Source organism: Acanthochromis polyacanthus, chromosome 3, assembly GCF_021347895.1.
Source record: "Acanthochromis polyacanthus isolate Apoly-LR-REF ecotype Palm Island chromosome 3, KAUST_Apoly_ChrSc, whole genome shotgun sequence".
NCBI lineage: Eukaryota > Metazoa > Chordata > Actinopteri > Pomacentridae > Acanthochromis > Acanthochromis polyacanthus.
Window position 1 is genome coordinate 9,338,576 of NC_067115.1, and position 22,673 is coordinate 9,361,248.

The following is a 22,673-nucleotide window of genomic DNA, read 5'->3' on the forward strand; positions in this document are numbered from 1 at the left end:
ACTATAGTTTCCTTGATTTTCTTAAATGCAATGTGTAAACTATCTATCTATCTATCTATCTATCTATCTAGCTAACTCAGTAAAAATGGACTTCCACTATATGGGGCCCTTGGATTCAATTCTTGTTTTTACAGGAAGCCACTGAAGAGAAGCTGATATGTTTAATAGATTATCTCGATGTGTACTCTGCTGCAGTGTTCGTGTTTTCCACACGGTTTTGCAGTTTTCTCACAGACATGCAGCAGCAAACATGCAGTAGACCTGAAACAGCAGCAGCAGCAGCGCGCAGACTCTGTTTCACTTCCAGGTGCAGCGCGCCGCGGTCCAGTCACATTTCAACACGAACTGCTTTCGGCCTCATAAATGCGCATGCGTACTAGAGCTGACCCCTCCGGTTTCTGCGTGCAGTGCCACGTTAGTAGCGGTAGACACAAAATACCTGCTACTCTCCCGACCCGAAACAGGGAAAAAACACCAGAAACTCACACCGACTTATCCGCCGACCGACTCCGTAGCCCCCGTCTCTCCGTCAACCAAACAAACCCTCGACCATGTTGAAGTTTTTGCTTTTGTGCTCACTGGCGGTGGCCAGCAGCAGGGCTGAGATCGCCGAGGAGGAGGATGTGCTGGTGCTGAAGAAAAGTAACTTCGACGAGGCTCTCCAAGCTCACCCAAACATGCTGGTGGAATTCTGTAAGTAGCACCGGCGGCGACAATAAACACCTCCCCGGTTATCGTCAGCGACCCTCCGCAGGCCTCACCGGTTGCGGTGCTAGCTAGCTAACTTAAGCCCGTTAGCATTAAACTTTGACACTCGAGTCAAGTTGTGGCTGGTCGCAGCTAAGGTATCGATGTTAGGCTCAATTTTAAACCTAGGGGGACTCAAAGTCAACTGTAGTTTAGCTGTAATTAAAATAAAACAGACTCGACTTTGTTTACTAGACTTTCACTAGCTAGCTGGGGTTATATATGTGTGCAAACTCAACACAGTGACCCCAACTTGTTTAACCATAGCGTCCGTGTTGTCATATTCCTGATTTAAGTTGGCTTACAAAACTTGGCTAATTCAACTGTAGTTTGGCTGTAATTTCAAAAAACGCTTTTAAATGTGTTGATTAGACTTTGGCTAGCTAGCTCTGTAGTGTTTTCTGTGTGCAAACTAAACGCTATGACCCCAACTTGTTTGAGTAGCAATGTCTGTTTAGCCATTTTCCTGCTTTAAGTTGGCTAACAGACCTTAGCTTATGTTACATTTGAGTAATTTAGCGTGCTTGTCATTAGAGTTCCCAGCTCCATTAATACTATTGACGGTGTAATAAGTGAAGAGTGAATCTCCTGTGACGTTTCGATTGGCTGTGATGGTTTCGCATTGCAACTTTCAATTTCACGAAGCTCTTTGTGATTAAGCTATTGAATTAGCTCATTCTCCCAATAACTAGGCTGAGTTTTATTAGCACAGACTCCACCAGGCCACTTCTGCACAGCCTGCAGGCCCATCCCGCTTCACTTTTTGTCAGATTGTTGACCTGCTCCTGCTCAATGTGTGTGACAAATGTTTGAACCAGTCAGACGTGTCCGCGATGGGAGGCTTTCTCCAATGATGTGAGTTGGGAGGGAGGAAGGCTTTGTTTGCCCACGTAGTCCTCAGCTGGGCGGGATCTTAGTGGGGATGTGGAGCTAGGTTGACGTGTACTTTACAGAAGTTCATGGGAGCATGCGTTTATGTTGACCGGGACAAGGAAGTTTTGTTCTTAGTCAAGAGGTGAACCTCATGCAATTTGTAATGACGTGTCACTTCTTATTAGATCTGTTTGAACTGTTGTTTAGACATTTAAATGCACAAATGGACTCTATGGCTTTTAATTTACAGCAGAGAAAAGTAATTGTACAATTCAGCTGCTTTATACTTGCACTGTACTACATTTCGGTGGGAAATATTGTAGTCTCTGCTTCACTGCACTTATTGGGAATTTTAAGATGAATGTTCTGCCCAGTATATTAATGTTCATTCAGTATTTTAAACATGAAATATTGAAACATTGGAGACAAAGTCCAAACTGATTTATATATCAGAACTTTTTTTCTTATTTCTCTCCCATTAATCGTGTGTCAAGCTCTTGGACTTATCTGCTGTCCTTGTGTGTAAAGTTGTATTTAAGGAAGTTCAAACTATGCCAACCTGCAGTAGCTACAACAGTATCATTGTTGCTGACACACTGTTGCTTCACTATTAATAATATCCTGGTGACACATCAGAGGAACCAAACCAATACATTTGCTTTATACTTTTAGTACACAGCAGAAAAATTAGTTTACTACAGTGTGATTCTACATGCATGACTTTAACTTGCAGTGGAATATTTTAACACGACTGTGTTAATACTTTTTCCATAAATAATAGAATCATTAGTACCTTTTCCACCATTACCATTGTCCTGCATTTTGTAGCAAACTGTTCCTTTAAGGAAATTACTTTGAAGTTCACACTCCTTTTTAAAGGCCACTAGCTTTACTTAAAATTGCCCCAAACATTCAGACTAATAGTTTCTGCATTTTATTACAATGGCAATATTGATGGAAAAAACAGTTATGCACTGGTTCAAGAACAAGTGTTTGAAGACACTTTTGATAAACTTACAATTATTTTTTTGTCAGTTATCAAAAAGTAAAATGAAATGCTACTATATTTTGCTGATTAGAGCTGCACAAATGCAACTGCTTGCTTGCTTTTCTTTGCTGTATACACTTACTGACTGACTGTCTCAATCATATTTGCTGGTCTTCAGATTAGAAACACGCTGTCACATTTTGTCACTGTTATTTTTTTTTGAACAGTTGTGTGCACCTGAACAACATTACAAACCTTTGTATGTGCCCCCCGCAGATGCCCCATGGTGTGGTCACTGCAAAGCCCTGGCTCCAGAGTACGCCAAGGCTGCCGGCATGCTTAAAGCTGAGGGCTCAGAAATTCGTCTGGGTAAAGTGGACCGCCACGGAGGAAGACCGAACTGGCCCAAGAGTATGGAGTCCGAGGATACCCCCCATCAAGTTCTTCAAGGGCGGAGAGAAGGAGTCTCCCAAAGAGTACTCTGGTGAGTGAGAATGTTTTTCAACAGTACAAACCATAGGCTGTGTATAAAAGATGGACACAGTGTCTGTTTTTAAAAGACCAACAGAAATGCGTGTATTCTTAATATTGGGCCAGCAGGAGGTGTCTCTTGGCTGCAAAAAGAAGTTTGACCGTGGAGAAGTCTATGAGAAAATGACCACACGTTTTCTGTAATTTGTTACCTCAGCAAACATTTCCCTGATAAGTTTATGGTCTGAATTGCTAGTTTCAGGTTACCTTCAGTACAGCAAGAAGTTCAATTAGTAAATTATGGTTCCATATAAAGTAAAGTAGATGATAAAGTATGATATATCATGTCCTTGAGTTCTTAGTAAGATCCACCCTTACTTGTCGCGTCCAGTTTCCAAAGAAATAAAGTGGATGTTGAAATTCCAAACTCTAATCATCTTTTATAGCCAAGTGCAGTATCTAAATTGTTGTAGCTGTAATTCTTTGAAAGGTGTAAAATATGTCACAACACACTGTTATAAATGAAGCTTTGTGGTGCTACAGAGATGCCCCAGCATACCGTCATATTCTCTGGATGTAAAGGAACATGGATCACAGGGAAAAAAAATCATATTTACATTTTTGTCAGTGGAAAATAAATGCCAAAATTCCCATTGCCACTGAATCTTGCCTCATATCTCCATATCTATCAAAATAATTGCAATCTTTCTATTTCACTTTAGTGTACGGTGCAGACTTATTTGCAATAGACAGGTGACTTAGAAGCTGGAGCCAGTGGTGGGAATAAATAATATTCAAATACAGCTTCTAGTGATTTTGATGCAGATATGCTGTTGTTCTCTAAGGTGGACAATGTAGTTTTTTTATATTTAAGTTTAGTTGTATGCCCTTTTTCAAATATATTGAGTGTCTTTGTTGCCACCTTATTCTGTTGATTCTTTCTGTTTTCACAGGTTCTGACTCCGATAAATGGTGTAATTTTGGCGTTTTTAAAAAAAAGACAGCATGCCTTTTAAACCTGCCCTGGTATTCTCCAAGATAATATCACAACAGTCTGGATTTATGGTCGTTAAAAGCCTACTTTCAAATATGTATAGTGTTTCCACTTTGTGACTGCTGTCTCCCCTATGCAACTCAATGAACTGGATTTATTCCCACAATGATGTAATCTTGAGTAACTGCTGTCATAAAAAAGTGAGTGGATATTATGTCAAAAAATAATGTTACGAAATGCATCGTAAGCGGCAAAAAGCATCAGTTTAAGCAGCGAAAGCGAGGTCCAACTGACATTCTACAGCCTGGTAATCTGATCTTCACAGCAGCTTAAACAGTGAGTCGGCCAGTCAGCTTTCAGCAGCATGTGTGAGTCTCAAAGTGGGCTGGTCCTGCTCTGCACGTCCCTCTCGTGCTGACACTGAGGCTGGCCAGACATATGTGCACTTCTTCACGTCGCCTCTGCTCAGCTGGCTCAGTCAGCAGAGTAGTTCGGGATGTGCTGTCTTAAATCTAGCGTCTTAGAACACCCTCCCGCCATCTCCCACGCAGCTCAGAGCGCAGCACCAAGACTACGTGTTCACTTCATCAACATGTGTTACTGCTGAGTTGCATCAGCAGTTTGGTCTGAGAGCCATGGCTGTCTTTAAGTCCAGTTTAGCTACAACAGTCGTGCCTCAAACTAAACAGGTTTCTTAACAGCCTCACAAGCTTGGCATGATTGAATGTCATAAGTTAGTGATGATGGTGCAGTAATGTGCTTGGATTTCAAAGTGAAAACAAATGAGTGCTGTTGAAGTTGTGTGAAAGAGTTCAGAAATGAAAGTAGTAGTCAGTTTTCTGCTGTCATTTAAAAAAAAAAAAAAAAATTTCAATGACGCTTGACCTTTCGCACCAGTGAAGTCATAAAAGGAATCTTTGTGACTCCACAGCTTCAGTTTAACCACAGTAGAAGCTGTGAAAATTCACTTAATCATCTACTACTTTCAGGTATGACAGTTTATCTGAGCCGACACACTGTCACATCTCTGTTCAAATACAAGAAAAAAAATACTACTTTTGATTAACATGCAAAGGCTCAATTTTCACAATTTCTGCATGCAGTTTATGCACACTGAAGTACTGAACTTATTGTGTTTTGTTGTGTTGCAGCTGGCAGGCAGGCAGATGACATCGTCAGCTGGCTGAAGAAAGCGCACAGGGCCTGCCGTCGCAACCCTGGACGAGGTCACTGAGGCCGAGTCTCTGATCGCTGACAATGAGGTTGCAGTCATCGGATTCTTTAAGGTACGATCTTGATCCTCTCCAGGTCTGAACAGAACACATTTACAACGTCGCCTCAAATTACAGAACATCCATTGTGTTTATTTTGATGCTCTCCTGTCTCAAAAACACGATGAATATAAGTTTTTGTTGCCTTCCAACTATCAAAAGAGCCACATTGCATTTAAATAGCTAAAAAAGAGTCTTTCCACTTCATTTTTTTAAAGAAGTTGATGTGTGATCTCTATTTGGCAGATTTTCTTTTTTCTGTGCACATGTATGTTATGAAGTAAAGCTTAAGTGAAATTTATGGTCACAAGGGTAGCTTTTTGACTAAAATATTCCTAAAGAGGGATGGGGTTCGGTTGTTTTCTATGGAGCAATATTTAAGTCCCATAACTTGAGAAATAATGTAGAGATCGTTTTAAAAATTTGTCGGCTCATTGATATGTACGGTCTTCAATAGTGCGACCCTGCTTTGATAGAATAATACAGACCTGTTGTATGATGCAAATTTAGTTTAAAAAAATCTTTATATATATATACACACACCACTAAAACCTTATTTTTTTCACCTTAAGAGGCTGAGGTTTGTTCTTTGATTGTCACAAGTAGGGGCTTCAAAAATTAAGATTATGGTGCGAGTCATAGACATACTTTTATGAGAAAAAAATGATCGGAATTACATTTTTGCAGTTATGGCTTTCCAACTCCTAGTGTTGTTTCAATGAAGAATGTTTCAATCATTAAGAATCACTTGCACAATGCTTTGTCTTAAGGATTTTTTTTTGTGTGTGTAGGATGCCAGCTCTGAAGGTGCCAAGGCCTATGAAAAAGCAGCTGAAGCCATCGATGACATTCCCTTCGCCATGACCTCCAACGATGCTGTTTACTCCAAGTTTGAGGTGTCCAAGGACAGCGTTGTCCTCTTCAAGAAGGTGACTTCCATTTGATTTTATTGGCGTTCTGTTACATCTGGACAAGCTGTGGTTACAGGATGTCTGGTGGGATGTATTTCCCAAACAGACAGACATATGGTTATTTGTAGTGGGTACTCGCAGTCCAGTGTGTGACCAAAATATATATAATTAGGTTATTTGTGTCCTTATGTCAGTTTGCAATTCACGCTCACATGTGTAAGCGTTTACAGTGGAGCTGCTGAAGACTCCTCAGGGTTTTTGATCTACACCTTGGTAATTCGAAGCTGTTGACCTCGCGGTATCCGCTCTCCGTTGCTAATCTCGGCCCGTCTGAAGTGCTCTTCTGCTGTCCTTCGGGCCAGTTACGCGACGCAACCAGTGAATGACTTGGGAGTGTTAAACTGGGTGATGAGTGATTAAAGAGCTGTGTTAGGTTGGGATCTGTCCTTCAAATAGCTCCCACTGGCTCATAACAGAGGATGAGGAAATAGCAGCTGAATGCCTTTGTTTGTCTAAGACATGAAATGAGTTGATATTTACACAAGCACAGACATGATGCTTGGGGAGCCTTCCAGTTATTACTTATCCTACATAGGCTCGGTCAGAGATCATATAGCTTATCGGCAAAACAGTATCTCAGTTGAAGTGAGGATTTGTCAAATTGTGTCAAGGTCCAGAGTATCGTCAATAAAAAATGAAGCAACCAAGTTATATAGGGCTTTCTTATGAACTTAACCTTTCAAATCAAGAAATATATCTCACCATACTGAACATATCTTCCTACTGCTTGCTCCTCTGTGTAGCGGTTTTGACCCATTCTGCGTGAATTTTATGGCTCAAGTATGTTTTTTTTTTTTCCTCTCTGTTCTTTGTATAGCCTGCACTTTGCCCGAATATTATTTTTCTCAAAATCTGGTTTGTTTTCTTTTTTCATCAAATGTTTAAATTCAGCACACAGAATACATTTGTTGTGATTCAATAACCCAATTTTTTGTTTGCTCACAGTGAGGTGCACCTGCTTAAACATAACCACATCTCATAATGCAATCACCTCAAGTGTTTACAGCTGCGCTTCTGAAAAGCAAACGACGTACATTCAATGGAATGATAAGACCTCTGCAGTTAAAATGTTTCAGAAACATAAATATCAAATGAATTCTAACTGCTACACAACAGAAATATAGATAAATAGACATCAAATCCTTTGACAGGTTGTATTTATTCCCCAGCAGCACACTGAACTCTCATGAGTGAGTGCTGAAGCTATGGGGTGTTCTGTAATTATATACCATATACACTACCAGTCAGAAGTTTCAGAACACCCCAGTTTTTTATTGGAAATTACTGGGGCTGAATCCAAGTATTTGGTCATGACGGTGGTATCCAAATATTAATTTTGTGATCCGAATATTCGCCCCAACTCCACCTGTCAAACCTGCAACTCCAAGTCTTCTCTTCATAGTTGAAACTGAGACTTCTTACTACAACCACTACTAAGCTTGAAGCTGCTGTCCTGTGAGCTGCCTATCAGCAAGCTGTTGACTCTCAGAAACTTGTCTTCTGATTTTGTTGTTGCTTTGGGTCTTCCAGACCTCTTCCTGTTAGTTTCCCCCGGTCTGAGTGCTTTTTGATGGTGAAGAAAAGTATATTCACTGTCACCTTGACTTTCTTCACAATTTCTCTGTAGGAAAGACTCACATTTTAAGTGTTATAATGGTCTGTGTCTCTTCTATTGTTAGTTGGCTTTTTGCCATTTTTCATAGCAACACATTACTTTCTGCAGTACAATAATGTTCAAATAATGCTCTCGAGGGTTTGGTGCCACGGTGTGTTCCAGCACTACTTTTATGCAGACAGAGGGGGTTGTAAGTTGGAACACCTGTAGGATTTGATAGCACCAACTTTGAAGGTGTGATCACCACTTACCTTTGTGCCTTTTTAATCTATTCATTGGACTTGAGTTACGTCAATAAAAAAAAGAAGAAATTGGAGCGTTCTATAACTTCTGGCCTGTAGTGTATATGCAGATTACTTTTATATATAGTTTGTACAATCATTATTTCTGTAGTTGGCGGGTGATCAGTAATAAAAATGATAATTTCATGCAGCTCTAGTTGCTGCAGCTTTCTGAATATTTTGGTGCTCAGCCGTCAGTGCTGGATGATCGTCTTTCATTTTGGCTGTTGCACTGATGTTCAGTACTGCTGCTGCCATTGTCTGGCCTCTGATTCCTGCCAGTAACTTGACTCTGATAAAAACACCTCTGACATGTGGGCTCCAGTTAAGCAAACCTTCTCAAAGCAAGGGCTCAGTCCTAATAAACAGCTGTGGGTCTTCCACTTGTTTATTGCAGAGGGTGTTTGGAGCTTAGGTTTCAGAGCCCACAAGACTGGCAGTATGCCACCGGCCAAATGTCCCCTTTGCTATTGTGTGCCAGTAAAGGCTGCTTGGCACAGCTGTAACACTGCTATTCTTAACAGCTGAAAAGTGGTCTGCAGGGGGTTACCAGGGGATTTTAAAGTGGTTAGTTTGGTAAATCTATGTTTGGTGTTCACAGGCAGACTAGATGTGACACCAGGTGTGTGGATAATATGTGTATCTAAATGTTTACATCCAAATGTTTCTTTTGCAGTTTGATGAAGGGCGCAATACCTTTGACGGAGAGCTGACCAAAGAAAAACTCCTGGCTTTTGTCAAGGCCAACCAGCTGCCTCTGGTCATTGAGTTCACAGAGCAGGTAATTAGAGACCATTTTTATCTCTCTTTCGTACAAGCAGAACAAATCCAGGTGTGGTTCCCTCATGCCAAACTTATGTTTTCTCCAGACCGCACCAAAAATCTTTGGCGGAGACATCAAGTCCCACATCCTCATGTTCCTGCCCAAAGTCGCTTCAGACTTCCAAGATAAAATGGACCAGTTTAAGAAAGCCGCAGAGGGATTCAAGGGTCAGGTAGGTGAACCGTCTGGAACTGTTTAGTGTGAATGATGTGTATTTTTGTACACGAGAAATGTCAATGATTAACTGCCGTTGGTACATAATCTAATATATTAATTGCTAAAGTAGAAGGCGAGGCACGTGCATATCAGACACTGCATTGTAGAACTTCTTACTTTTTAATGAGATGGAGTTACAGGAGTGTTTGCTGACCACCCGTGAGTCTGCTAGCTGACAGCTGTTGAACTCAACAGCATTAAATCGTGAAGAAGGCATCTGTCTGGTTTGGATAAACTACCCGAGACTCATGCTAATGCAAAGCTAGGATTTTCAGACTCTTTGACAAGATGGGAGCTGAGACGCTGCTAATGTTCAGCAGCTGTCTCTGCAGCAGTGGAAGTTGTAATAACTTGATTTTTCAAATCAAATTTTTTAAAAAGTGTAAAGAAAACAAAAGAAATCCATCCCTACATGACACAGATATCAACCTGCATATTTTGATTAGCATGTTGAAATAAAATCTAACATTGACCTCGTCTGTCCCCCCCCATCCAGATCCTCTTCATTTTCATCGACAGCGACATCGATGACAACCAGCGCATCCTGGAGTTCTTCGGCCTAAAGAAGGAGGAGTGCCCCGCCATCCGCCTCATCACTCTGGAGGACGAAATGACCAAGTACAAGCCAGAGAGCGATGCCATCACTGCAGAAAGCATCACCCAATTTTGCACACTGTTCATTGAGGGCAAACTAAAGGTGAGAGACAGGAGCTGCTGGTTATGGCATCGAGTTAATGCTATATGTAGATGTCACATACATTAACGGTGCTCAGGCGCACATCATTTTAAATTTTAACCTCGAACTCATGCTGAGTGCAGACATTTTTCTTGAATGCTACAAGCAATAACAGCCTTAATCCTGTTAATGCCGTACTGTGTCTGTGAAACTAGATGCTTGAGAATGTGCTGCAAGTTCTGTTGACAAAACAGGACTGAGTTTAGCAATGCGGTGTTATTTATCTTTTCTGTCTTTCACAGCCTCACCTCATGAGCCAGGACATCCCTGAAGACTGGGACAAAACCCCTGTTAAAGTTTTGGTGGGCAAAAACTTTGAGGAGATCGCCTTTGATTCTTCAAAGAACGTCTTTGTGGAATTCTGTAAGGGTCCTTTCCTTTATTTTTGCTTCTATTCCATTTTAATTGTTGTTGTAGTTGACACACATTTGTGACATCCTGAAAGCTTAATCATTCGTGTTGGGTTTAAAGCTGGCGAAGGATCGTGTTTGCAGTCAGGTTCTGTTGCTCATACATGAGAAGTTTGGCAAAGCCTTCAGCTTCATAGCATGAAACTTGAATCTTGCCCCTTCCTTCCTTTGCTAGTACTAAGCCCCTTTACAAATATCTAAGAGCCGATGCTCAAGGCTCATTCGTGCCTTATTGGCCCCGCTCTCTCGCAGACTCATTTTCTACCAGACGCTGAAAAGATCCAGTTAAATATAGCTGCAGGATTACTCTTATAGCTATCCTCATCCAAATTTGCTCTATTTTTGGAGGAATTTTCCATCTCTGACTGTTTAATGCAGCTTACGGCCAGTCATGCACAGTGGGGAAGGCCTGTATTCCCTGACAGGTGAAGAGAGGGGGAGTTTAATAGCTGGTCAAAGTGGAACGAGGCGATGAAGCTGAGACTGCACGTGATAGACCCAGAGTGTGTTTGCGTGTTTTCAGCTATGTAATATACTGGGAAGTTTAAACCTGAATTCAATTGACTGAGCTAAACTAAAGGAAACTTTCTGGTACAGCTTACAGATGGCATATCCCTTTATGGCTGCATTTTAAATTGCATAGTGTTTCTTTTTACCTCAAATACATGCTGCAGCTGCCCTTTTGTATTATGTGCTGTTTCATGCAGTATGCATCTAATTTGGACATACTACTTTATTACAATATTGTATGAAAAATCAGCTGTTATCTGTTTGTGCACTCTCACGTCTCAAGCGTCTTTATGCTCATGCGCAGTACTACAATGTTTGTGGCTTAACTGTGCAGTAGATTGTGAGTCCGAATTTGTATGGGGACATGCTAGATCTTTTTCTGGTGTGCTATAGTATGGTAATATAGCTAATGGAACACAGCCAAACAGAAGATGTATTGGCTATGGTGCCTTTTTACGCCACTGAGGCTGCAGCTCATTTGCTGGGTTTAATAGCAACCCAAGGAGGTAGCTGCAGTTTTTCATTGGAGAGTACTGTGGGGATGTTGCTAGCAAGAGAGACCATGACAATGTCTGAAGTGGTGGTTAACTTTTAGCTGTAGCTCACATATCCAAGATTTGTGCTCTACTTAGAAATATTCTTACAGTCTAATGGATAATATAATTTTGCTGTTTTTGCGTTTAAAAATTGCTTTAGCCATGACATAAAAGAAGTGCTCCTGCTCTGAGCTTGTTTTAATGATTAATCAGTGAATAATTGATAACACTGCTGAGTATTTGTTAAGAATATAGTTTAAAATTTGCCTCTGTATTTCCAGATGCACCATGGTGTGGACACTGCAAACAGCTGGCTCCCATTTGGGACAAGTTGGGAGAGAAATACAAGGACAGCGCAGACATCATCGTGGCTAAGATGGACTCCACAGCTAATGAGATCGAAGCAGTTAAAGTCCACAGCTTCCCAACTCTCAAGTTCTTCCCTGCAGGAGACGAGCGCAAGGTGAGCACTTCATCCCTCGCATCACATTTTTTCACATCTTTAATATTTCATCATCCAGCAGAAATCATCTCAGTATCGTTTAATGGCCCTTCAGTGAACGTCTTTGTTTGTGTTGACTTTCCACAATCTGTCCTATCACCCTCAGTAATCTTCTGATTCATTACATGCCTGTGCAGCTGTGAGTTATAGTGATCTGGGAGGTTATTTGGATCCACAATTATTGCCATAGGGGCTTCCCTAGTATCATTAGTGCCTCTTGATTTAGCAGCATTAGCCATGTGCAGAAACCTGAGCCTGTTGCCCTTGTAGGTTTCTGCAACATTATGTTGGTGTTTGGTTCTTACAGATTCCTGCTGCATGATTTTGCTGACTTTGACACAGTTTGCAGCTGCCTAACTCCATAGCACCCCTTTACTGTTCAAGCATCCTTGTGCCAGGAACGCTTTAGCAATTTTAAATGTATATAGAGGTCACAGAGTAGTAAGTGTGCGGATTAGCCCTTGACCCTGCTTAGATGAAGCATTCAGAAGACCCAGGAGGGAGCTAAGAAAGTGGCAGCCATGAGTGGCAGACCGTTGGAGCCGGATTAAGGAACTAAAAATTAAATTGGTTGCTTTGCTGTCGACCTTTGATTGTACTTTTCACACGTGAGCTTATTTTAGCAGTCATCCCGCAGGCTTTCTGCTCTTGCTGTGTCACTGCTTTTAGATTGCTTCTCGAAAATGTTTTGGCACCATTTGTGAAAACAGAGTGCCAAAGGTTATTGGCTCCATTGAAATTGACACAGTCAGGTGCTTCACGATATTTTTGGTTTTGGCAATTGAAGTGTATGAATCCATGTTTGCATTGTGAAGATTTTAGTGCGCGTTTATCATGAATAACATCTCACCAACAGGTGATCGACTACAATGGAGAGAGAACACTGGAAGGCTTCACCAAGTTTCTGGAGAGTGGTGGTAAGGAGGGCGGTGCTCCTGCAGGAGATGAAGAAGATGAACTGGAAGCAGAGGTGAGATCATCTCAGACTGATGACACATTTGATAGGAAGCAGGATAATTGCAGATAAGTTGTAGCTTAAGATCTGAGGAACAATGTGCTCTGAGACTTTTGTCTTAACTGATATTTTGTCCAGATTATTAAATCATTCAAGGAATTTATGGCCAAGATCTAGTCTGAAAATTTCTTAAATGTTTGAAGGCTTGTCGTGGCCACTCTGATAGTATCACACATTTGATGTTTAGGAGTTAAAACGGATAATTAGAATTACAACCAGAACATGGGTGAAGGTGCCGAGTAATGCTAATCATTCTAGCTCTTGAAGCTACAAATATTAAAACGAACAGTTCAAATCTCACCTCAAGTTCTTGCTGAAGAGTAAACAACCCATACTGACTGGAGCTCCCCCATTATGTTGTCATCCTGACTCATTTAGACTTCTGCTTTTGTAATGTTAGTGTTAGAGCAAGTTCTATAGCCTCCATTTTGTTTTCATCTGCTTCCCATTAAGATCACATGAGGTGGTGCACTGCTTCCTCTCGCACCATAATCTTGATAATATATCAAAATGTTTGATGTATTTTCAAATCTTGTAGTTTGTGATTGTGTGACATTAGAGAGAAGAATATCCTAAGTGTCTCTTTGTGTCTGATTCAAACTGATTTTAAAACTCTTGTAGTCCGAGCTGAAAAAAGGCAGTAACAAATCTGAGTTGTTACTCAGAAGTTGTCTTGAAGTCCGATAAAACCGCCACAATAAAGAACCAGTGTTCTCAATCAGTAATCAAGCTTTGTATGCAGCAAACTTTTAGGTATTTATAACTGTTCAAATAAATAGATATTTACTCAGTGATGGAAAAAACCTATGTTGAGCCCACATTAATATTTTAAAAAGTAGCCCCAAATGAGGGAAATGAAAACAGCTACTACACTGAGTGAAGTAACTGCGGTTGTTACTCCTTTTCTCAAACTACTATAGTTTCTTTTAAAGTTACTTTTACTTGCATTGTTATTCACAACAAAGCTTAAGTAAAGCATAGTTGTGAAGTGATACATGCACCTACAGTATTTTGCACCCTTTTTATTTGCAGAATGACCATATGTATGGGATAGTATGTCTCCTTTTCAATGTGCCTGTATTACCAAGCCAATTTTTGAAGTTAAATCTTGATACAAAACTAAAACTGAGTACATCCCATTTCTCATTTCCTCCCTTGAAACCCGACTGCTTTTTTAGAAGGAATAATTGGCGTGAAGTCCGAAGTTGCTCAGAATAGAAACATGCGACCAGCTCGCGTGAGGATTTTAGACTGTAACTTTAGAACTGACCCACTTGTATTTCTTTTTCTTTTTTATATTACAAATGAAGCAGAGAAAAACACAGCGTCTGTTTGTAGCTTTCAACAGAATATATTATTATTAAAAACAAGATTCACCGTCATTTTTATGCAGATGACACTTGTATCTATGTCTCATTAACCCTTTTTAAAAATTAGTTTATAGATGACATGCTCTTTAAACCCACTGATAGTTTTCGGTTAAAATGTTTAAATCACACTTAAAACAGGACAGGATTTTCCTTTTAAATATTGTACCTGTTTATTATAGTTTGGATAATGTAGTTACTACTCACTGTGAAACAATTTACCTTTCAGAGTTAATAATCACTATAATCTGTTTTACTTTGTTCCCCAGTGTGGTTTGTTTTTATCTGGCACTCATTGTTGGCCTTGATTTGCTCTCTGTGGCTTGTTTCTGTTCTTCTTATTCTATGAAATAGTTCTTAATTTTCCAGATGCAAAGCACTTTGTTAAAATGTTTTGTTAAGCTCACTTTAGTCTCAGGATAATAACCAATTCAAGAAAATGTCTGTGCTACTTGAAGGCAGAAAATTATGCAAAAAATAAAATCATATTTTCACAGACTTAAATATGAGGTGCTCATGTGCCTGGTCATTTTGACATTTCTCTTCCACTGATAAAACACATAAATCCTTTTTTTTTTAATATTATGTTGTGACAAATTTGACTTTTTTCCCAAAAAGAATTTCAGCTCCTGTGATATGAATATTGTACATAGCCAAATTTAGTAGTGTTTTAAGTGTTAAGCCCTACTACTTTTAGAAAATGTGCCTAAAATAGCACATTTCATTTACATTATTGCAAAACATTAAGATAGACAATGAAGCCATCTCGCAGAGATGCAACCCAGATCTTCCTGAGTGTAGTGACTTTGCTGCATTCAGTGCACATTAGTTTAGGGGATCCTCCACTAGCGCCTTCTTCTCTACTATTGTCACCACACCCTTTTCTCTGAAGTCTAATTCCAGCCCTTTAATGCATCCTGCAGCTGTCATAGCCGTTTACGAGGCTTTGCTGGGAGACTTGAGCCTCTGGATGAAAGCGGCACGTGCAGCGCTGCGAGCAACATTAGACTAGACATTACTATACATGAAGGAATTGCCGTCTCAGACGAAGATGTCATCTATACACTGAGCTGTAGCTGCTATGACAGTGTTGATTCCACATTCTTTGGGGTGATGACGGATTAAATTTGCTCAGTCTGTTTTTAGTCACGTCCCTCATGATAATTGGAGTTTTTTTGAATTTCTAAAAAAAGTTTCATTTTCAAAACTTAAACCTGAAAATAATGCTTTTCCACCTACATCAAACAGAATATGTCCAGTTAATGTAAATTATCTCACTATTTAAAGCATCAGGTGACAGCATTTTATCAGTGCAACCTGTTGGTTGCAGGTTTATGTATTTATCGTAAAATAAACTTGCGTTCTAAGCAGGTTGTGTCTTGTAGGGCTTTGGTCATTGAAGTGCTGCATCAACAGCCTTCAAGATCAATTTATTTTTGGCAGTATGAGGAGTACACTACCTGTGAACATCCCAAACTTTGAACTTGTCCAAGCTAGTGGAGAATTATTTAATTATTAATTATTTCAACAACCAACATGTCATATCATCCGATAACGGCAGCTAACCTCTTATTTCTCAGTGGTTCACATGCTGTGATCACCAGTTGATATAATTTCAATTGTCAGAAATCCCATGAACATTGGCAGATGGATGTAACGGCTCATGTATTTCTACTAGAAATGGTCACTACAGTCGTTTTGGTTCAGTGTGCATGTGTACAAACAAATGCAACCACAGCATAGACTGAACGTTTGTGGACTCTATTTGAAACTCTGTTATTAATTATGACAAACACAGACCAAAAGACCTTCCACTCTCTTTCAATTCTGTTGTTTGGGAACACTGCAGTTTGTCACTGTAGTGATGATGGAGAAAGACAGTAGGACCTGACAAAATCCTCGTGACATTGTTGAACTGTGATCGGGTTATAGCTGCTTGTATTTGCTCGCTTATTTGTGAGAGTGTCGCCTTACTGGAAACATTAGTGCTACATGAAATAAGGGGAGTGCAGTACAAACCCAGCCCCCTGTGGTGTTAAAAGAGCCTCTTGCTGTGAATTCAGACCAGGTCAGAGTGATATCAAACACCACCCATGTTTTATAGCAGCGAGTATGAAACCATAATCTGTTGTTGGATTTTAAACACAGTAATCAAGCCCCATTACCGAGTATTCTCCTGTATGGATTTGAGCCAGAAAGTCATAGCATTCATAACATAAACAAGCAGTAGTTGTCCACAACTTATCAGACATCTGCTGTTGTGTTCTGACCAGTGGGGGGACATGCAGGAACACTGGAAGTTACCCAACGTGTTGTATGCATTTTCTACTCAAATGTCTTTTTCGAGAGAATACATGTGTTTAACAGTCCTTGTGTCAAGCTAAAGAGGGCTAATGTCAATGTGTCACAGGTAGTTTTCTAAATGCTGCACCATAATGATTTTTTTAAATAATTACCTTTTGAGAGATTAATTTTGATTCATTTGTTTTAGTAAATTAAACATCTTTGTTAGTGGGTTGTAGCAATTTCTACTGGGGTGAAACACAGTCATAGTCTGTTTAGTAAACCAGAGTTTAATTTAATAAAAGAACAATGTAAAAAGGAGGCAGTTTAATGAAATGAAGTATTTCTTGTATTCACTGAACCAAAAATGTATCTAACCTTGACTTGTGTGCCATTACATCCCTACATTTCAGTAAGAAGCAACCATTCTAATTTCATTTATTTTTGCTTCCAATGCCAACTTTTTGTTTATTTAATGTGTTATGGCTAATATGGCAAGCAAGATAACATGCAGGTTGTTTTTTTTTTGTTTGTTTTATTTCCTTCGGATGGGAAGTTATTTGTTGAAGAGCAGTTGTGATTTCACTTGACCACAATTTTGTATTGCTGCTCATGTTTTTAATCACCGTCTTCCTCTGCTTTCCAGGATTTAGATGATGTTGAAGAGGACTCTGACGGCGAGGACTCTGACGGCGTCGACGATCACGACGAGTTGTAAGCGCCAGCAGAGGAGTGAAAAGGAGAGAGAGAGAGAGAGGAGACAAGTCCCACCCCAAAACCTTTCCAACCAGTCACCATCACCAACCTTCACTTCCTCGTGGACCTTCCCTGTCCTGTGAACATTAATAAACTCCCCTTTTAACTGCCTCTCAGTCAGTAAGCCGGCCTGGTAGCCAGTTAGTCAGTCAGTCCACCAGTGGCACGTTGAGGCCTTTTGTTCGCCAGCCACTTCTCCAACTTCACAACTTCTGGCCAGACTGGTCTTGTCCCGCCGGGGGGGACTGTATGGAACAGCGCACCACCTCTATGGGAGACCTCAATGCCTTGTCTACAGAGCTCCACATCAGCTGTTTGCCTTGTATATTTTAAACCAAATGGAAAAAACAAAACAAAATGGCAGTTCAAAAAAAAAAAAAAAGTTTGCTCCCCTCCTCGTGCTGTTGTTCAGTGTGGGTTTGAGCTAAGTGAGTGTTGTAAGCTGTATTTGTAGGTAAAGGGGGGGCTGCTGGTGTTCTTCTCCCTCCAGAGGACCAGAGTTTAGTGTGGTGGCTTTGTGTGGACTGATCTCTCAGGGGTCAAGGGGCCATCCTACAGATGTTATTTTTTTGCATTGTCTTCACTAAAATTTACTCCACGGTTTGTTGTCCAGTGTAGCCCCCCCCCCCCTTCCATCTGTAGCTGAGATTAGTTATTTTTTCTTTATTAGTTGGGGGTTGGACAGTGTATTTTCATTTCTTCATTCCCAAATATTTTGCTTCCGTCTCCTCTTTTTTTCCAGCACGGCTACTGACTATTTTCTAAAAAGGAACAAACATTAACTTTTTTGTTTTTGAGGAAAATTTTATTTTATTTAATTGCTTTCACTTTGAGGTTTTTTCTTTTTTAATTTAGGAACTTGTCATTTTTTAAAATGATGTACCATTGTGCCCAGCTGTTTGCCGGTTTGGCCCTGTTGGAGCAGGAGTTGCTCCCTTGGACTCGCTCTCAGACCTGGGATGGTTCTGATAGGTCGCACTGCATTCATGCCTAATCAGAGATTTCATTGTGGTTACTAAAGCAGACGGAGATTTGTTTCGGTTTACTGGGCCAGGTCGGTCTGAGAGAAGTTCTATCTGAATCGGGGAGGTAACAGTTGCACAGCCCCACCCCTCACCCATACTGTACCTCCTGCATCCCCTTTGGCTCTACCCAGCCCCCTGGATCCCACATGGGGGTGTGTTTGCATGGATGCATGAATGTACGAATGGTGTTTAAATTGCTGCGTGATGAGTTGAATGATTGTGTGTTTGTTGTTTTGGTGGGGAAGGGGAATGGGGGAGTCTTGAGTAGAGCAAGGTGATGGGTTTGTCAGCTGAACAGCGGTGGGGGGGGTGAACCTAACAAAGCATTCCATCATATCCAAAATTGATGTGGAAAATGTGAAATGGTGGCCAATAAACAAAAAAATCTGAAAAGATGTGTTCAGTTCTGCTTTTTTGTTTGAAGTGCAACTCTTGATCATTCCACGCACGAACACTAGAATGATGATTGCCGTTACACTTACTGATCTTTAAATTGCAAGGAAAGAAAGTTGGAAAAACATCTTGTCTTTTCCTTAACACTTTTCTTCGATCTTTATGGGAAACAACATGAGGTCAAGGGAAAATGGGAAGGTGAATTCATGTTGACATACAGTCGGGAACAAAAGTTTACATACGCTTGTCAAGACCATAAAAATCATTACAGTCTTGAGTTTCTAATTATGCCTATAACTTCAAATTTTCTGTCATGGAATCATTGAAACACATCTTGGCTAAAAAAAACAATCATGCAATTTGGTTATTTCATAGATTTATTACAGGTCTTCCGAAAAGATGGCAAGAGCTTCTGGGTCAAACGTATACATACAGCAATGCTAATATTTGGTCGTCATCACATGAACTAGATGCTCTGCAAGCTTCTGGTTGTATCTTTGATCACTCCTGACAGAATCGGTACAATTCGAAAACCAAACGCTACACATCAAAAATACGGCATCCCCATTGTAAGCATGGTGGTGGCAGCATCATGATGTGAAGATGCTTCTCAGCAGCAGGTCCTGGAAGGCTTGTAAAGCTAAAGGGTAAACTGAATGTAGTGACATACTGGAGGACAACTTTATTGACTCTGCAAGAGAACTGTGACTTGGGAGAAGATTTGTTTTTCCAACAAGACAAACCAAAGCATACAGAAGTCGTTGAAAGACCAGTTTGAAAGTTCTGGAGTCAGAACTCAGACCTCTGAGAATTTGTGACTGGACTTGAAAAGCACTGTTCAGTTACAATCCACATGAAACCTGACAGTTTTGCAAATAAATATGTGGTGAAAGGCTGGTTGAGACCTATCCAGATGGGCGAATTGCTGTGATTGTGGCCAAATACAAGGGGGTCAACACTGCAGTCACTTATTCCAAGTTTTATATTTTTAATTAATTGATATTACTTTGTAAAGATCTGTTTTCACTCTGACATCAGAGTCTCTTTGTCAATTCTTGGCAGGGAAAAAAGCCTAATTAAATTGAACATGATTTAATGTTGAAAAGCAATAAAAGGAGGCTGAATGCTTTAGAGTTGCTGTGAAAGAGAAAAGGAGCAAATCCTCACTTTTAGTGAGCCGGAACCAAACAATTTTGTAGTATTGAAAGGAGATGATGCAAAAGATAATCATTTGGCAATGATCTCGATTAATGCAGTGTATGACCATGATGACAGCAGCCTTTCCTGACTATGTCACTGTCATTAGTGATCAACAGCCTACACATGGCAGTTCACCCCTCCATTCCACAGGGTTGGCAATCTCACACTCATAGCAGTAAACCACTTTTATCCTGCTGGTGTTTACTAGAAGCCTCCAGCCCCTCCCTCCCTCTCTGGCAGCATGTCACCACTATCTTTAAGTGGACATCATCTGGGTATGTGGGGGTGACCACAGGGCAGAGGTTGTCTGGAGACGTGAGCTGTCGTACTGGCTTGTGATGGGGGCGATGGGAAGGCTACTCATCTTCCAAATCCAAGCACTGCACCGGTGAGGTGTCACTTCCCTAAAATAGCCCCACGGAGAGTATAAAGAGGGTAGCAGGGAGGTTGGGTCTTCAGACGAACATCTCCACTGCTGCTGCACAGCAAGAGAGACACACTGAGAAGGACTTTTTCTTGAGACTCGAAGGGAGTCAAACTCGTCGGATTTGAAAACCAGCTAAGGAGAATCTCCAAGATGAAGTACTACCAATGCCCTGTATCCCAAACCCTGGGAGTCAACACTTACTCTGAGGACTGTGGTGTCCCGGTTAACTGCAGAGGTTCAGCCTCTCTCAAGCCGATCCGGAGCGTCCATTTCCCCAATGACATTGTTTTCCAGGACTACGTTCGCCAAGGAGAGCTAGAGAGGATTGGGCGCTTCATCCGAGCCAACAGAGTCAAGCTTGACACCATTTACCACTCTGGTGAGAGCCAGTGAAACACTCACAGTACCTAGAAATCTTTCTCATCAGTGCTTGATGCTGAAGTGTTTCTCTCCTCCCTCTCTGCACAGGCATGGCTGCAATCCATGAGGCTGTTCTGTCCGGAAACTTGGAGTGTGTGAAGCTTCTTGTTCACTATGGGGCCGATATCCACCAGAGGGACGAGGAGGGATGGACTCCACTACACATGGCCTGCAGCGACAGCTTCCCACACATTGCACGGTGAGCATCCATTCTTCCAGCTGCATGTAAATTTGAACCACAAATCCCAGCTGTAGGATTTAAAAAAAAAACTCGAAAAGTGTCCTTTTCATAGCCTCTACAGCCATCAAATAAGGCTGTAGAGGCAACAGGAACTTTGAAGAATGCCTGCTGCTGATCACAATTTTGCCTCTTTTGGAGGCAGCTGTTACATGTTTATGCTTTCGCCAGCACATACCAGCACACACACAGTGACAGCACAAGGGCGAAAGACAAGCTGCATGATCTGCTGCATTCTTGCACCTCATTAACCTTCCTGACACCAAAGCAAGGCAGAAACTTGCATTAGGTTTAGGGGCAGCAAGACCTGATCTCGTCCACTAAATGGGGGCTCTGCTGTGTTTATTTCAGCTACCTCCTCTCACTGGGTGCTGACCCCGAGCTGGAGAACGACTGTGGGGAGAAACCGGCCGACCTCATTGAGCCCGACAACAAGGAGCTACTGGAGATCTTTGGGCTGGCGGTCAATGACTGAATGCCTAAAGTCTCAAACTCATCTTGAAAGCTGCTGCACAGTCGTCCGTTGTGCAGGAAAGGCCGCGTCAAGTCCAGGATCCCGAATTTGCCTCAGTTCTGCAGGTCGAGGAGTGTGGATGTCTGGCGGAAGAAGGGCTGACGGAGCCTTCGGGCTGCCTTCTCAGTGAATGTCTTCTGTTCGGGGCTGGTTTCCTGTCAGAGCTTCAAATCTTTTCACACCAGTGTGAACTGAACAGTTTTTTTTTTGGCTGGAATCATGAAGGCTTTTGAACTTTGTGAAACCTGAAGCTTATGCTGCCGCTTGGCTAATTAGCACCTCTCACAGCTATGTATGCTAAAGTTAGCAAAAGCAAACATGCCTTAATAGCAGATTTGTTTACATTTGATTGAGTTATAAATCCAGTGATTGTCTTTTTCTATTTTGCCTTTTAATCATTTAATCAAATAAGTTCATCGTACTTATTTTTGTTTGGATATGATTTTTTTGATACTTATTTTTTTAAATAAAGGTAAATGAAGTCATTTTGTCTACCTTTGCCTTCTTTTATCAGCTAAGCAATTTCCATTTAAAGGAACAATAGTTTGAGCTGCGAGTTTTGCACACATAGGAAAGGTTTTGCCACAACTGAGTACATGACGGTGAACAAACCTGGGTGTCTTTGTTTTGTAAAAGTCTTGGTCTACACGCCAACACAACAAAGAGAGTTTCTGAAAATCTTCATCCTTGAAATTTTCCAAAAAGTTGTTTTGCAGATGAGCTAAAACTGTGTTTGTGTTGACAAAAGGTCAAAATGCAGTGATTAAGATTTTTTTTTTAATGCTGTATACGTACGATGGACAAGGCCTTAACCTGTGAGCAAGGTTAAGGATGGCCATCTTGGAAATGAGTCATAACTTGCAAAGTCACCGGGTGTCTCCAATCTGACCCCTCAGAATCAGCTGATTTTTATGTAGGATCATTTTAGTATGTTTTAGGAAGTTTCACCATCATCAATATTTTCCAAGTTACGGGCTCTGGAAGTACATAAAGGTGAGTCAAAATTTTGATTCTGAAAGGATCAGTTAGGAATGGAATGGCCCAATCATTGTTTAATGACAGGAATCCTGAATAGAAATCAATGGGAGAAT

The 22,673-nt window shown here is 40.9% G+C and overlaps 2 protein-coding genes across 2 annotated transcripts; both read left to right on the forward strand.

Moving 5' to 3' along the window:
• The first annotated feature begins 364 nt into the window (after positions 1-364).
• On the forward strand, positions 365-18,785 carry p4hb (prolyl 4-hydroxylase, beta polypeptide). The gene is given in 14 exon segments (XM_022199434.2): positions 365-693; positions 2,885-2,988; positions 2,991-3,039; positions 3,042-3,092; positions 5,225-5,262; positions 5,264-5,359; positions 6,136-6,273; positions 8,888-8,992; positions 9,081-9,206; positions 9,747-9,947; positions 10,229-10,349; positions 11,724-11,905; positions 12,801-12,914; positions 17,256-18,785. Coding segments are annotated over 14 exon segments (1,539 nt in total). The 5' UTR covers positions 365-551; the 3' UTR covers positions 17,328-18,785.
• Positions 18,786-18,883: 98 nt separating this feature from the next.
• Positions 18,884-21,990, forward strand: ppp1r27b (protein phosphatase 1, regulatory subunit 27b). The gene is made up of 3 exons (XM_022199430.2): positions 18,884-20,789; positions 20,879-21,029; positions 21,420-21,990. The coding sequence occupies exons 1-3, from the start codon at positions 20,561-20,563 to the stop codon at positions 21,541-21,543; spliced, it is 504 nt and encodes a 167-aa protein (XP_022055122.1). The 5' UTR covers positions 18,884-20,560; the 3' UTR covers positions 21,544-21,990.
• The last annotated feature ends 683 nt before the right edge of the window (positions 21,991-22,673 follow it).

Excerpts from the sequence above, each read along its gene's own strand:
- ppp1r27b (XM_022199430.2), top strand. The coding sequence starts at position 20,561 with ATGAAGTACTACCAATGCCCTGTATCCCAAACCCTGGGAGTCAACACT. Across the intron at positions 20,790-20,878 it reads TGACACCATTTACCACTCTG|GCATGGCTGCAATCCATGAG; the intron begins GTGAGAGCCAGT and ends CTCTCTGCACAG. Across the intron at positions 21,030-21,419 it reads AGCTTCCCACACATTGCACG|CTACCTCCTCTCACTGGGTG; the intron begins GTGAGCATCCAT and ends TGTTTATTTCAG.